The 16,235-nt window shown below is 42.3% G+C and overlaps 1 protein-coding gene across 9 annotated transcripts in view; it reads left to right on the plus strand.

The window, feature by feature from the left end:
* Positions 1-16,235, plus strand: part of KLHL3 (kelch like family member 3) — a 275,134-nt gene that overhangs the window by 206,169 nt on the left and 52,730 nt on the right. For 8 of the 9 annotated variants that reach the window (XM_063642807.1, XM_055286143.2, XM_063642806.1 and 5 more), the window contains one exon: positions 6,574-6,683. In XM_063642807.1, coding sequence (XP_063498877.1) covers positions 6,574-6,683 — 110 coding nt within the window. The remainder of the gene's footprint in view (positions 1-6,573; positions 6,684-16,235) is intronic. The other variant, XM_055286146.2, reaches the window with a different exon arrangement.

Raw genomic sequence — 16,235 nt, forward strand, 5'->3', positions numbered from 1 at the left:
ATGGAAAAGCCATTGGATTTCACGTGCTTATGGAGAGAAATGGCCTTTTTTTGATTGATTGAGTCATTTGAGATCATGGAATGAAGTAATTAAATTAAGGCAGCAGAAAAATTTGGAAAATCATTAAAAAACATAAATCTCTGACTCATTGAGAGTTCTCTTCTAAAATTGCTGCTCCTAACTTGTCACCATGAAATAATGATGATCATAATGATGGGCATTTCTATCATTTTTGAACACTTGCTAGGTGCCAGGAATGGTGCTACATGATTCATAGGCATGGCCTCATTTTGTTCACTTAAGTATAAGAGTTATTATTTTCTCAGCTTATAGGTGAAGAAACTGTAACCCCAGAGAGGTTTAGTAACTTGTCCAAGATCATATATTAACAGCTTGTAAGTGGCAGTGCCAGAGTGAGACCAGCTGACTGCAGAGGTCTGTGTCCTAAGCCCCGCTACTTATTTCCCACCCACCCAGACCAGCCCAGCCTGTTTTCCATGATGGTTGCCTCACTCCTGCCTCTCTTGGATTTTTTGCATCTAATTTGAAGGTGGCAAATGAGGCAGTCGTGCAGACACAGATAGGTTTTGTTGCTTGCTCTTTGTTAGGATTTTAGGAAACTTCACTTGTTCCATTTTCTGGGTTATGGGGAACCTCACTGTTGAATCAATAGCACTGTTATGGCCCTTGGCTGTGTGTGTGTATGCATGCGTGTGTGTGTGTATGCATGCGTGTGTGTGTGTGTGTCTGTGAGAGAGAGAGAGAGAGAAAGAGAGAGAGAGAGAAAGAGAGGGAGAGGACAACACATAATATTTCTGGAGTAAGGCAACATGGAAAGAGAGCTTATTTCCTGCCTTCCCAGGGAGTGTGGAGGTAGTAATATTTAGAGTCTGAGGGCTGGTGGTCATGACCCTTCTGAGAAGAGGTCAAGGTGGGTCTCTGTTACTTCCCTGTGGGAGCTGAGCCTTTTCGCAAGAGCAGAGAAACTGTGAGCCTGGAAAGCTAAATATTGATTCAAGAAAGCTTGCCTCTGGCCTCTAAAAATAGAGTAATAAGGGGCAGAAGAGAGAGTTTTAAGGCAGTTCTGTGGTTTTTTTTCCCCCTGCCAAAATGTTTCCATTTTGTTTGTGTGTCCACCTGTGTCAGCCAGTCTCTCCTGAGGGTGTGACCTGTGATTCAGTTCAGAGGCACTCACACCTGTTCCCTGGGGCAGCTGGCCCTGGGAATTATGAGGCTTATGGGGTTTATTTCATCTCTGCAGGTCAAGGAAGTCACAGATGGGTTATCATTCCATTTGTTCTGAGCTTGTAGGTTAGATGAACCAGATCAAAGGTTTAGGTATTTCATTCCATGAAGAGAGAAGAATAGTCCTGAGGCTAGCTTGAGAGGTTGCCTGAACCCTAGGCAGTCTTGAAGAACAGTCAGGAAAGTGCAGTAATAATTTTAGAGCTCATTACATACAGATATTATGCTGGAGACTGAGGATTCAGCTTCAAAGAACACAGACTTGATCTCTGACCTCATGGGGCTCCCAGTCCCAATAGAATAGAACAATTCATGTAATAAAGCAGGGTGATTAGGGATATGATTGTTATATCTTGTTTGGGGGGCTTTGGGAACCCCAAAGACTATCACTTCCTCTGGCCTAGTGGATGGGGGGATTAGGGAAATATCTTAATTCTGGGGTTAGGTCTGAGATTTGAACCCAGAACTGACTCCAAAATGCCAAGAAGTTAGGAATTTAGGGACTAAGATTATTCTCTTTTTTCCCCAAAGAAAGGTTTTTAGATGTATATTCTCTGTCTGTGCCTCTTTCTGTCTCTATATCCAGCACCCCTGAGAGGGATTCTTAAGGTTTTCTGATGTCTGTGTTGAATTTTACCCCAGTGGACTGCTCAGGATTGGTGTTTATCTTGGTACCTAAGATACTCATCAGAATATTTATTATTATAATTGGGCAATCTTGGTTCAAAACCTGGCTCTACCAGGTTTGCTGTTCTGTAAACCTAAGCACATGTCTTAGACTTTCTGAGCTTCCGTTTCTCCATCTGTAAAATGGGGACATTGATACTCACTTTAGTAGGGCTTTTGCGGGGATTGAGAGACATAATATATGTAAAATGCTTAGAATGGTGTTAGCTAGTATTAGGAAATGGCCTCAACTTTCTCCGAGACCCAACTGTACCCTCAGAGAAAGCCCTTGCCTGGGAATGTATCACCCAAATTTTATCATCCTTTTAACATTGGGAAGATATGTTTGTGTTGCTTGATGGGGAAAAGACTGAAAGTTATATGGTGCCTCTTCCTCTTCTCCATAATTTCCCATCAACATGGACAGGAATATACTCATTGTGTTTTACCAATCAGGACATGGAACTTAAACAATATTTGTTACTTATAGTAAAGCCTGGCTAATTAGGACTCTTAACCAGAACTCTTAATTAACTGACTTACTTTTCTCTGTGTCCACCCCTCCTTAAGAAAAAGAAGCGAAACGATAAGAAAAGTTAGTTATTATTGGAGAGTTACCCTTCAAGGGCTAACCCATGGTTAAAAGGTACTATGCCCCCGGCACATGCATCCCTCCTCCAGGATCTAGCCTTATCTGCCTCTCCATTGCATCTCCAAGAGCCTGCAGAGCTCCTCATACTTAGGGAGTGCTCAGCAAACCTTTGTTGGACAAATGAAGACATTACCTAGGTTCTAGCTAGAGTTCACTATTACTGATCTTTACACATGCTCTGAATTTTCCTGTTCCCTGCCTTTGTTTGTACTGAAAGTACCTCTCTCAGTCATGTGAGAGGTGGACTTTGGGATGGAGTTATTGGTGCCTTGTCTTGTCTTGCTTGTGAGGCAGTAGGGTCCTTATAGACATCACTTCTGGTTTCTTCATTTTTAAAGAAATGCTGCGTTTGATACATCATACAATAAGAGTTATCTAGCACCTGCAATGGACTCAGTAAATGTGAGTTACATCTATTTCTTTATTTAATGCCCATATCACCTTATGTACTATTATTATTTCCATTTAATATATGGGAAGCCTGCAGCCTCAAGGAACTGAATAACATCTATATCACTGGACAGTTTGTTGAATTCGATAGAATTAAATTTGGTCTCTAAGATCTTGCAGGTCCACAGCCTTGCGCATAGGACCTGCAGTCCTAAAGGATGCCTTACAATTTTTTTTTTTTAAATAGAGAGAGGCCTCACTTTATTGACCAGGCTGGTCTTGAACCCCTGGCCTCAAGTAATCTTCCTGTGCAGCCTTCTAAAGTGTTAGGATTATAGGTATGAGCCACTGTGCCTGACCCCAAGGGATATCTTGATATAGAAAATCTTCTCTGTTAAAGAGTGGTGCCGCTGGCCGCAGTGGCTCACACCTGTAATCCCAGCACTTTGGGAGACTGAGGCGGGTGGATCATCTGAGGTCAGGAGTTCGAGACCAGCCTGACCAACATGGTAAAACCCCGTCTCTACTAAAAATACAAAAGATAAGCCGGGCGTGGTAGTGGACACCTGTAATCTCAGCTACTTGGGAGACTGAGGCAGGAGAATCACTTGAACCCAGGAGGCAGAGGTTGCAGTGAGCCGAGATTGTGCCATTGCACTCCACCCTGGGCAAATAGCGAAACTCCATCTCAAAAAAAAAAAAAAAAAAAAAAAAAAAAAGTGTTGCTGCTCACAGAACTGGACTTTGGGAAGCGGGAACACAGGCTGGTAATATTTATCCTTAATTTCTGAAGACTTTCTTAAAGCTATCAAAATGAATTAATATATATTATTATCTTTGGGCTGCAAAACAATCTTGAGACCTATGTCAGGTATTATGATTGCCTTTTATGGATGAGCATGCCATCCATAAAATGGATGGCAAAGTCTAGGAAGAAGTGACTATAAGATGTGAACCCAGGTCTTCTGACCTTTAGCCAAGGCTCTTTACTACATTCTCCATTAATACATTAAAAGCAAAGCAAAACAAAACAAACCCCCGCCCCCCAATAATTGTTCAAAATAGAAGATGATTCAGGAAGGTATCTTCTGGGAGCAAAGTGGGTTCTTTCCAGGAAGCAGCTGTGGAGAGGGCTGACTGGAATACAAAGTCTTTTGGGGAAATCCTATTTCCCAGGAAATGGAGTTAGCTGGAGCATCCTGTTCCTGTCTTTTCTATCCTGTTGTTTCTTGAGTGTTGCTAACAGAGAGGGGACCCTAGTTCAAAGACTTTGGGGGTTACCCCTGTCTCCTTAGACTAAATGGAAAAGGGAAGGCATTTTCCTCTTTGATCAATTTCTTTGTCTCTTTTTGCTTATGCCCTACAAACCTCACAGATCCCTGGGTGCCAGCCCTGGGTGAGAAGCTGCTGCCTGCTATTTCTCTTGTTGCCCCTTCCCCACCAGATGCTGCTTCCTAGGAGGATTTCTGAATGGGATTTCAGTGGAAGGTTCCAGATGGGCAGAGAAGCAGCCCACTTCAGAAAGAAGGGGTTTAGATTCAAACCCTGCAGCAGGGGAGGGACAGAGAGATGGAGGTGGGGTGCTGACGACTTTTTGTCTTGATTTATCTCTAAGGATTTCTAATTTGTTCCCCACATCACCTAGAATGTACATTACTGCACTTCCTTTATCTTCCCTTTCAAAATCTAAGCCTATCTACAATCTTATGAGCTCTAAGGAAATTTTTATTTCACAGCATAGAATTTTACTTTTTTACTTCCTCTTGTTCTTTTCCCTTCTCCAGCTGTCAGGTTTTTGGTCAGCCAAAGATACATGTGGGAAGGCCAGATGTGGCTCTGGGCCAGAGATGTTGGTGCTGGTTTGCGGGACTCTCCTGAGAACCGTGTGGTCCTGCTGAGCTCAGCTGTGGCTGGTCCAGAGACCCTCAATGTCCTGTGCTTGCTCATGGTGTGGTGGCTTGTGTGGTGACTGTTTTTTCTATCTGCTGTTTCTTAGGTGTTACCAATTGGCAGGGGACTGTGGTCCAAAGACTTCTTGGACCAGAAAGGGAATGGAGGGAGAATCCAGTACTTTCCCAGCCTCCAGCCCAAGAATAAATTCTCACCATGCAAAGAAGATTGCTCCCTTGCTTTTATTTTAAGATCTTTAGCAATGAACACATAAAAAATAATATTATCTAGTCTTAAATATTTCCATAGTTAAGAAGGTTTTTTGAATGTTTAACTTAAAAACTGAAGGCTTTTTTTTTGTATTGATATACAGAGAAGCAAAGACCAGCTTCTTACCATGTTGATGTTGACAGTTGGTTCCCTTCATAAAGAAACTGACTTTCAGATTTGTCTTGTTATGTGTAAACATTCCTGAGTTTCAAGATGGACAACCTTTAGTTGTGACCATGATAATATCAATAGGCTGGTGTAGAGCAAGTGGGGAGCCATTTTTGTTCAGTGGAAGATGGAAAATATTGTTTATAACTCAATATTTGAGAGTAAACTATTAACGTTTAGGGAATCTGGATGAAGGTAGAAATTTGTGTGAGAATTATTTGGGTCTGAAATTATTTCAATATAAAAAGTTAAAAGTGATTTTCACAAGAAATGATTTAAATCTTAAATTCTTTGTTTGATTTTTATGAAGTTGATGAAGTCAGGTGCAGTGGCTTGTGTCTATAGTCCCAGCTATTCAGGAGGCTGAGGCAGGAGGATCACTTGAGCCTAGGAGATCACAACCAGCCTGGGCAACATAGTAATGATGCCATTGGCCCAAAAACATAATCATAAATGGCAAAGCCAGGATTTGAACCTAGGCTCCTTCCTTCTGAAGTAGATGACATTTCAGTGAATATAATTCTCTAATAGCAGGATGATAGCCTCGAAAAATATCAGGGTAGGAATTGTCCCTGGCATTTCCCTTTTGTGGATCTTAGACCTGTGGGTTTTATCTTATTCTAGTTGTCACCAGATTCCCCTCTGTCTTACAGTTCCATAGGCCTGGCTCCCTGGACTGTTCCTAGGGGTGGTGGGGTCACCTTGTTGCCACTACACCTGGATGAATGCTTAGTTGGGCCTCCTCATGAACCAGAGACTCACAATAGTAGGCTTGACTTTGAGCAAGAAAGGATGATCCCATCTTCTGACCTTCTAGTGTTGACTTCCTATAAGAACCCCCAGAGACCTCTCAGACACACAGCAGTTCTGACCCATTTTTGTTTGGCTGAGCTTCAGGGTGCACTGTCTCCAACTCTACCAGCTTGCACTCTGAGGGGAAATGAGCTCAATTATGGAGGCAGGTCCCAGTGAGGCTTTTCTGCAATGCTATTATTAATCTCATGGAGCATGGAAAAAATACAAACTCAGATCTGTCTGCCCCATTTTTGTCTGTGTTGATGTTCAGGACAGAGGATCATAGTGGGTGATGTCATCACTGCTGAATTAAAAGGCAAATTTCCCTCCAGCCATGATGTCTCTGTCTTTGTTTCACTCCCTTTCCCTCCATGGCCCCCCTCGCCTGCTCCAGGACTCTACTGTGAATCCCACAGATTGTCATGGAAGGGCAGAAGTGTGTTACAACTTTGTTTTCTTAACTTCTGCTTTTTTTTTTTTTTTTCTTTTTGGAACAGAGCAGCACTTTCCAGAGGTGATGCTAGGAGAAGAATTTCTTAGCCTGAGTCTGGACCAGGTGTGCAGCTTGATATCCAGCGACAAGCTGACTGTTTCTTCAGAAGAGAAGGTATGACATAGCTCATTGGGGAAATGGGAACTTCACTCGTCAGGTGGTCATGGGAAGGACTTGTGGTTTGGTGAGATCTTTTCTTTTCCCCTTCCTTCCTTCCTTCCTTCCTTCCTTCCTTCCTTCCTTCCTTCCTTCATTTCATCCTCCCTCCCTCCCTCCCTCCCTCCCTCCCTCCCTCCCTCCCTTCCTTCCTTCCTTCCTTCCTTCCTTCCTTCCTTCCTTCCTTCCTTCCTTCCTTCCTTCCTTCCTTTTTGAGATGGAGTCTTGTTCTGTCACCCAGGCTGGAGTGCAATGGTGTGATCTCGGCTCACTGCAACCTCTGCCTCCCAGGTTCAAGTGATTCCCCTGCCTCAGCCTCCTGAGTAGCTGGGATTATAGGCACCCACCACCACGCCCAGCTAATTTTTTGTATTTTCAGTAGAGACAGGGTTTCACTATGTTGACCAGACTGGTCTCGAACTCCTGACCTTGCCTGCCTCAGTCTCCCAAAATGCTGGGATGACAGGTGTGAGCCACCATGCCTGGCCAGTCTTGTCTTTTCTTTCAGAGAAAAACAGCTTTTTTTTTCTTTTAAATCCCTTTAAAAATAAAAATTAAAAAAAGGCTTTCTGGCTCATGACCACTACATTCTAGACTCTTTAGAGAAGAAATAACAGTGATGATCATGATGACAAAGCTGCCACTGTTTACTGAACACTTACAGTTTGCCAAACACTATGCTAAGTGCTTTATGATCTTGGGCTCATTCTGCCTCTACCATAGCCCTGTGAAGCAGGCATTATTACTATTGTCCCCGCATTACAGAAGAGGAAGCAGATTCAGATTCCTTTTCTACCAGGAAAAATTTCTGTATACCAGTAGATGTAGTCTACTATAGTGAAAATAACATAAGCCTCAGTATTGGCCAGCAGGTCCAAATCTCAGCTCCAGTATTTATTTACAAATTAGTTATGTGACCTTGGGTGAGGTACTTTGCCTCTCCTTTGTTTCCTCATTTTATAAAGTGAGGATAATAGTATTAGAACATATTCTACAGGGCAATTAATTGGGATAATATATGTAAAATGCCTGGTATAGTCCTTGGTGCCTAGTAGTTGTTCAATCAGTATTAGCCCAGTTTATTATTTACCCTGCACCTGGAATTAATCCCTTCCTTCCCTGTGTTTCAGGATAACACTCACCTTGTTCTCCTTTTCATTGTACATAGTTAGTTCTGAGCTGATCCTCCTCCCACATTCAGCTGAGTTCCTTGATGTTAGGGACTACATCTTATTCCTTTCTGTATCCTCAGAGATGCTCAATAAATGTTTTTTGAATGTCTTAGTTCACTCTTTGCATCCAAGCTTGAGGCTCTTTCTTGAGGGAATATTTCAGGAGAAACATTGAAAAGGATTTTATATCTGAGATGAAATTGTATTCACTTGTCCAGAGAATGGGGTAAAATTCACAAACCCCTGCCTGCCATCCTGGAAAAGTTTAATCAAGAAGAAAAACAGTCGTTCGTTAAAACTGTGGGCTTCCCTGAGATTAGTAATGGATCCCCAGAAGGTGACTGGCACAATAAACTGGACTCTCCCTTAGGCTCAGGGAGGCCTCAGCTTCCTTGAATACATATGTGTGCATAGGACCCTTCCTGCCTTAAAGTCAGAAACTGAGAGGATACCCTTCCTTCTTACCAAGCATATTTACTGTCTGCTCTGGATTTTGCTGTCAAATTGGCACAATTGGAAGCGATGAACCAGTCAGTTGATTGGCTATGTGAATGTTGAGACAGTTGGTCAATTTGGGGCCCCCTTGAGCATGTTCTAAGTGTAGAGTGAGAAAATGGAAGCACTCATATAAGCAGCAGGATTTGAATCATCTTGGGATATGTGTGTTGAGAGTTGGGGGACCCCGTTACTTTGAATTCATGCTGGCCCATCTTGCTCTTGAGATCATAGAAAGTTTTCTGCACGTGAAGGCTAATCTGTGCTTGCTGTGTCTGGGTGGGAGTAGGGGTGGATTGTTAACAGGGAGATGCATTATAGTGCCCTGGAAACCACTTGGGCTTTGGACGCAGGCAAACCTAGTTCTAGTCTGCTTTCTGGCTGTATGACCTTGAGAAATCACTAGTCTCTTTGAACCTTAGTTTCCTTAAATTTAAAATGGGAATTCTGAGTCCCTTCTCTGTAGAGTTGTCATGAGGCTTAGAGATAATGGATATAAAATACCAAATATAGTGTTTGTCAGGCACTCCATAAACGGCAGTTGTCATTGTAATTGCCACAATCATCTGTTTTTAGGCACCATTAATAATGATAATGATACCAATTTTGCCATTGATAATGGTAAAATATGCCATTGAGTTAATTATCTTTCCAGAAACAAAGAAACATGACTTTAAATGTATACACTTAAAAATTGTTTGCAGTGTTGCTCAATAATTCATATGCTTACATATGAGTTGCTCTTTCTGTATAGCCAGAGTTTAGAGTATAGGTATTTTTCACATTAACGAAGTTCTATTTCATATCTGCTTCTTGGAACTTATATGTAACTTCAGAATTATGTGCTGCTTTTCATAAAGCAGATTACTCATGATCTTGATCCCTTTAGTACCTTTAAGGTTGGCAGTGTAATTTTGAGGTTTATCAAAAAATAGTGGGGCTTGGTCTACATTTTCTCTTTGGCTAACCTCATAGTTTTACTTCTCCATAATTCATCATGTCTTGCTGGAAGTTAAATAGCTGGAAGCTTCTGACAATTAGATGTTTTTCATTGTAATGCTAGTCCTTTAGGCTTTGAAAATTCTGTGTCTGCTCCAGGAGATTTAGTGATTTCTACACCCTTTAATTACATTGTGTGTTATAAGCAATCTCTTGCATGCATAATAACCTTTCCTTTCAATACTGTTTTATAGTGGAATTTTAAAATGTATTTGAAGTAATATTAGGGATCTTAAGTTAAAATTCAACTGCATATAATGTTAACAGTTGCAGAAAACCCAACTGGGTTGGTAATCAAATAACTTGTGTTCCGCTAAATCCACACTTAACAGCATAACAGCAATTATGACTTACTCTGCGTGCAACCCACAGATTTCTTTGAACATATATTATAAAATGAAGCCGGATTTCAGACATCAACATGTAAAAAATACATGCACCTTAAAATAGAGGAAATGTAATATTTTACTATTAATGATGAGTGTAAGTAACAGGCAGCTTTCATCTTGGAAGTTTGCAAGTATAAGTTCTACAGTCAGAGGGGCTCAGTTTGAATCTTGACTTCCCTACTTAAACAAGCTGAGAACCCTGGGCAAGTTATTTATCTCCCACAAGAATGTATGTACCATATACAAGTAGATAGACAGGAATTTTGTCTGTCTGCTTATTGCTGCTGGAGTGGTATCAGGTTCATGGTAGACACTAAAAAAATAGCTGTTGAAAGAAGGAATAAAAGAACCTCCCTATGGCTCAGTTTTCTCATCTGTAAAAGGTGAGTAATGGTAGTATAGGTAGCAAGGTTGTTATGAGGATTAAATGGGATGATATATGAAAAATGCTTAGAATATAGGAAGTGTTCATTACTGTAAGATACTGTTGTTATTGCTGCTATTATTATGGTTATTACTACTAGTACTGCTCCTAGTAGTAGTCATAACTGTTGACTGGGGCCTTTCTTAAGGGGAAGTCTTCCCAGTGCCCATATTGGTCTGGGCTGTTGGCGTGACCCGGGGCCCTAGTGCCTAGCAGGGTCAGAGAGTGGTTGTGACCTCATGCTCCCCAGTGTCCCCAGCCCTGCCTGGGCCCCTCCCAGAGCTCAGAGACTGTTCTTCCAACATCACTTGCTTTTGCCTATTCCTTATCTCCTCTACTGCTTTCAATTGCCTTGAGGGCTGTGAGGGTAGCTTAGTCATCTTTGTATCACACACAGTGCCTGACTCAGTGCCCCAGGAGGTGCCATGGAAGGACTCAGCAGATGTCCCCTAAGGGATCGAGGTACACTGGGGCTGGAGTCTGCACTGAGCCAGCTGAGGTTATGGGAATAATTTTAACAGTTTTCTAGAGAGTAAGGACAGATAGGGGAATTAGAGGGTAGGGGAGGGCATGAATCCTTGCCATTTTTGCTCTTGTTTTTCTTTCATTTGGTTTTTATTTTAGAATTCTTGTTATTGAGAGAGGTCAAATGGATGTGATAGGAGTCACACAAAATCACTAGTTCATTGTGTAGGACCTTCCCCTTCCTCATGTCATCCAAGACCCCTATTAACTTTAGTAGGTAAGGCATCATGTTCAAGAGGTTGAAGAAGAGGCCCAGAGGCAGCGGACAGGACATAGGGTTTATTGAGGGCACTTACAGGGCTGTCTAGTGGTGGCAGGCTGGACAGGAAATTGCAACTGCTTGTAAAATGCATGCAGTTTATATAGCATTTTCACTTAACACCCTCCTGCTGGTGACCTTCACCTGGCAACCTTCATTTAACACAAAACAATGGGCCTCAATCCCCTATATGGCCTGCATTTCCCAGGATGGGCTGGGGTTCAGATGTTCCTCATAGATAAGGAATGAATCTCCAGGTTCTTGATTCCTTAGCTTGGAACACTGAACACACATTCTTCTTAGACCATAGAGTCATTCTCAGGGTATGCATAAGTTATTGCTGTCAGGTGCATCTATCAGACACTCCACTACCCTGAGGATAGAGGCAAGAAGATTAAAGCAAGGCATCTGATTCTCCCACATGTTGGGTGTTGAGGGGTTAGGGCTAAGCCTGTGAGCTGACAGCATGTTTATTGTATTTCCCTTTGAGACACAAAGTTCAGCTCTGGCCATGAATATCCTCAGTGACCCAGTGACCCAGGGGCAGAATAAATAACCTTCTGGGACAAATCCACTCTAAGGAAAGAGATATGACTCCTGAGTTCGAGTGCAGTTTTGCCGTTGAATTGCTGTGGGACCTAGCAAGTTACTGGACTTCTTTGAATCTTGGCTTTCCTAGCTGGTAAATATATGTCTCCATCTGAAGATCTCATGCCTTCTTATGAAACACTATTGAGGCTTTTCAGAGACACCTCTGAGTGAGTCTTAACAGGGAAATGGCCTGCATTTTAGATACCGATCAGGAAGAAATTTATTAAGTCCCTTTAAAAAATTAGTGTTAACTATGTTCTGGAATAAGAACTATAGGTTACTTTCTCTTTGCATTATCACATTTTAAAATGTGCTGTTGTCTCCTTAAACTGCATTTTAGAGACCAAATTCTGATATCTTATTTCTTGGGACAGACTGGGCCCTTGTCTCCCAGGATCATTGGTGTTCCATGCCCTTCTGTCTGAATTCCTTGCCTTTCCAGCCAGGTGGTTGTGGGAGGCAGGCTGTGGGAGGCAGGCTGGAGAGCCTCGGCCGGTGGACTGGGCTTGCATGATTGCTGTGGAGGCATTGCTAGGTGACTGAGCAGGTGTACCCTGCTGCCTAGGCCGAGCTGTTGGCAGCCCTGCCTTACTCTGAGGTTATCAGAGTTGCCAGCTTCTCAGCTTGCCAACAGTGATCTGTTAACACCCTACTTTGGAGTTACTCCTTTTACTGTTCTCCTTTGGATGGTGGAATTCAATAACCACCCATGCATAGAATACGACAGCACCGTGCCCCCAAATCTACCATGACCAACCAGTGTTCTTCAGGTATGTTTCACAAATCATTTTTTTTTAAACAGGAAGTTTGTATTGAAGTAAGTTCATGGAGAAGTAAACAAATAAAGTATACAACTAAACTTTTTACAAGGTAAAACACCCACATAACTAGCACCCAGGTCAAGAAACAAACCCCAGAACCCGGTTCCAGTTACCCCCTACCCTGGGAAGGGCACCTACCTTCTTGGCTTCTCACACCTTAGGTGAGTTTTACCCGTTTTGGAAGCTTATATAAATTGAACAATGGTGCGTGTGTGCTTTTGTGTCTGATTTTTTCCTGTCCAGCATGACATTCAGAACATCATTTCTAATCCTCACAAGTTGCAAGGCAGAGATTATTGTCTTCATTTTGCAGATGAAGAAACTAAGGTTCAGAGAGGTGACACAGCTCATTAACAGTAGATAGCTCCATGACGTGAAGCTGTGTGTGTCTGCCTCCCAAGCCCCAGTCTTTATTAATGCACTCCCACCCTGATGAGGGGTACAGAGATGAGTGACAGCTAGTCATTACCATTCAGGGGCTCATAGTCTGGTGGGCAGATGGACTGAAAACATGTGTCCATAGTATGTGGCCAAGAGAAATAATTGCTTATAATTATAGTTCAAGGAAAGCACCTGGAATATTTTATTCCAGGTTGTTGTATAGGAAAGACATCATGGAAAAGAGAGTCTTTGAGCTAAACTTTGGAGAATGAGAGTAGAATTTTGGAAAGCCATTTAGGTTGGAGGAATATGACTATTCCTACTAAAGACTTGAAAGTTTGGAATAGCTTGTACTTGGGGAGAAAAGTAACTTCTGTGTTGAGAATCAAGGATCTTCAATGGAGAATGGTGGGAGATGAGGCTGGGAATGGGGTAGGAGTCTGTGAAGAGATTTAAGGAGTGAGAGCTTTCTTCTTGAGGTCAGTATTTGCCTAACTGTATCCCATAAAGACACAGTATTACAATATGTTTATAGGTGTTTGGGTTTTTTTTTTTTTTGAGATGGAGTCTTGCTCTGTCGCCCAGGCTGGAGTGCAGTGGCACAATCTCGGCTCACTGCAACCTCTGCTTCCCAGGTTCAAGCGTTTCTCCTGCCTCAGCCTCCTCAGTAGCTGGGATTACAGGTGCCTGCCACCACTTCTGGCTTTTTTTTTTTTTTTTTTTGTATTTTTAGTAGAGACGGGGTTTCATCATGTTGGTCAAGCTGGTCTTGAACTCCTGACCTCATGATCCGCCCGCCTCAGCCTCCCAAAGTGCTGAGATTACAGGCGTGAGCCACGGCACCCGGCCAGGTTTTTTTTTTTTTTTTTTTTTTTTTTTTTTTTTTTAAGCATTCTTAGGTCAGATACACTTAGGAGACACTGGCTGAACAAAGTAACCAGGTTTCTTTACTACAGGACTTATCAGAGCTTTTATATGGTAATGAGCTTTGTGAACCTTTAAGGGGTATTTGAGGATACAGTATGATGTGTTTCTTAGGCTCATTTGGCCCCTGAGCCCCTTTACTACAGAATATCTCCCCCATCTAGTATCCTTAGGAACACATTATAGAGAAGAGTCTTCAAGCCACATTTCATTGATTGTCTCAGATATTCTACTATTTTTTGCATCTTTGATATGTCTTTTGGTAATTCATTTCCAAAATGAATTATAATTTTTTGATTGTGACTTCATGTTCAGAGGATGTCATATCCTGGGAATCTAGGTTGCCCTGGGCTGTGGACCCTATAGGGTAGGTTTACTGGTTTAGGAAGCAGTTTTTGTATTAGATATTATCTTAGATATTTCCCATACCACCTGGGTGATGTCAGTTCAAACTCTAAATTTTTATGTGGCATGAATCTAGGGGTTGGGTTTCTTAAAGATGTAGATTTTACTCCCTGCCTTTCCCCTCTCCCTTGCCTCCCACCCCACTGCATTCCTCAGCCCACAGGAGATGGCGAGCTTCCTTCCCCTTACTCATAGCACATGGGCAGAGTTCATCGAGTCTTAGTTTTACAGCTGGGGCAAATCTGTCCACAGGAGCCTGTGGCCTAGACGCCCTACCCAGTGGGACACCAGTCCTCAATTAAAGCCCATATCTGAATTGTCTCTGTGAGACATTTTAGCTTCAACTTCCACTCAGCTGCCCGGATTGAATTCCTTCTTATTTAAAACACTCAGGCATTTTCTTCTTGCTTTTGCATATGGCTCAAATCTTTATTTTTTCTGTAATACATCATTTTCACGTGTTTAGAGCTACAGGGAAAGATTCCTTCCAAAGCAGCTCAGTCTACCATACTGACTGGCCGACATTCTCCATCCCTTTGTCATCCCGCACTCATGGTTAGGATTAGTGCCACTGAAGTCTCTCAGCTTGTAGATGTTTCTATCAAACCATTGTGCTTCAGTCCTTTTCTTATTCTTTGTGGACTCATAGTGAAAGTCTTTTTTACTGGCTAGTAATAGAAAGCTGAAGAACAATTTCCAGGCAAATGATGTTACCGTTTTAATTTTTTCATCATTTTTGGTTATCTGAAGTCAGATATCTGGCAGTGTGCTGCTGTAGGAAGAGAACCATACATACATTCATTCATGCTTTTATTAATTTATTCATCCTATTAAGAAATATTTCTCTGTGTGGCAGGTAGCATATTAGTCACAGGAGAGACACTGGCAAACAGATAAAAACAAGATACCTGCCTTTGCAGAACTTATAATCACATAGAGAAGAGAGATTTTATTAAATATGTGCACAAATAAATATATAGCTATAAAGTGAGAGATGTGGTATGAAGGAAATGTGCAGTGTGCTGTGAAAGTGTGGATTGAAATCAGTGGTTCTAATTGCTGTCTTCTCACTAATTTGTTGGGTAATGTCAGGCAAACGACTTCGTCTCTCTCTGCCTTACTTTCTCCTTTGCAAATGACTAGCAGTTTCACAGGGTCCTTGTGAATCTGAAATGAAGCAACTACAAGAAAGAGCTTTTAAGTGTTGTGTGAAAGGGTGATGGTATGGTCAGAAAGAAGAATTCAACTGGGTAGGTTTCTAGGGAGCCTTCAGACCAGGACATCGCTCAGTCAGTGGTGTGCTGGTAAATGTTTAACAACTGGCTCGCTAAAAAACATTCTAAAAGCCCTGATTCATCTGTTGATTCATTTGCTGATTTCCATGGTGTAAATATTTTCATCAAGGCTGACTTCAACTACCAGCGTAATGTCACTAAATGTGGAGTTAGGAAGAGACGTGCACAGTTAGCTCCAATTGCCGCACACCACTGCTCCCAGTTGTCCCTGGAGTTGTGTGTGGCAATGAGGTGAGAGTACGGTTAACACAAGTCTTGTTAAGCTTTCATTTAAGAAACAAAAACAGGAATCCAACAGAATCATTCTTTTGTCTAGAAGCACTATCTTCTTGATTTAAAAGCATGGCAGGAGATTTGGTAAATGGTATTGCCTCAATCCCTGGGAAAGGAATAGGAGACCTAGGGGAGGTGTCCCAGGAGGGCGTGGAGCATTGTAATTAGGGTTATAGGTTTAGGAAGTTAGTTTCCCAACTCAACAGTCTGCCCAGGGTTTTTTTTGTTTGTTTGTTTTGAGACAGAGTCTCTCTCTGATGCCAGGCTGGAGTGCAGCGATGTGATCTCGGCTCACTGCAACCTGCGCCTCCTGGGTTCAAGCGATTTTCCTGCCTCAGCCTCCTGAGTAGCTGGGGACTACAGGCATGCGCCACCACGCCTGGCTAATTTTTGTGTTTTTAGTAGAGATGGAGTTTTGCCGTGTTGGCCAGGATGGTCTCAATCTCTTGACTTCGTGATCCACCTACCTTGGCCTCCTCGGCCTCCCACAGTACTGGGATTACAGGTGTGAGCCACCTTGCCTGGCCTAGGTTTTTAAAATTAATTGTGTCTCTGAG

This window comes from Symphalangus syndactylus, chromosome 7 (genome assembly GCF_028878055.3).
Source record: "Symphalangus syndactylus isolate Jambi chromosome 7, NHGRI_mSymSyn1-v2.1_pri, whole genome shotgun sequence".
NCBI lineage: Eukaryota > Metazoa > Chordata > Mammalia > Primates > Hylobatidae > Symphalangus > Symphalangus syndactylus.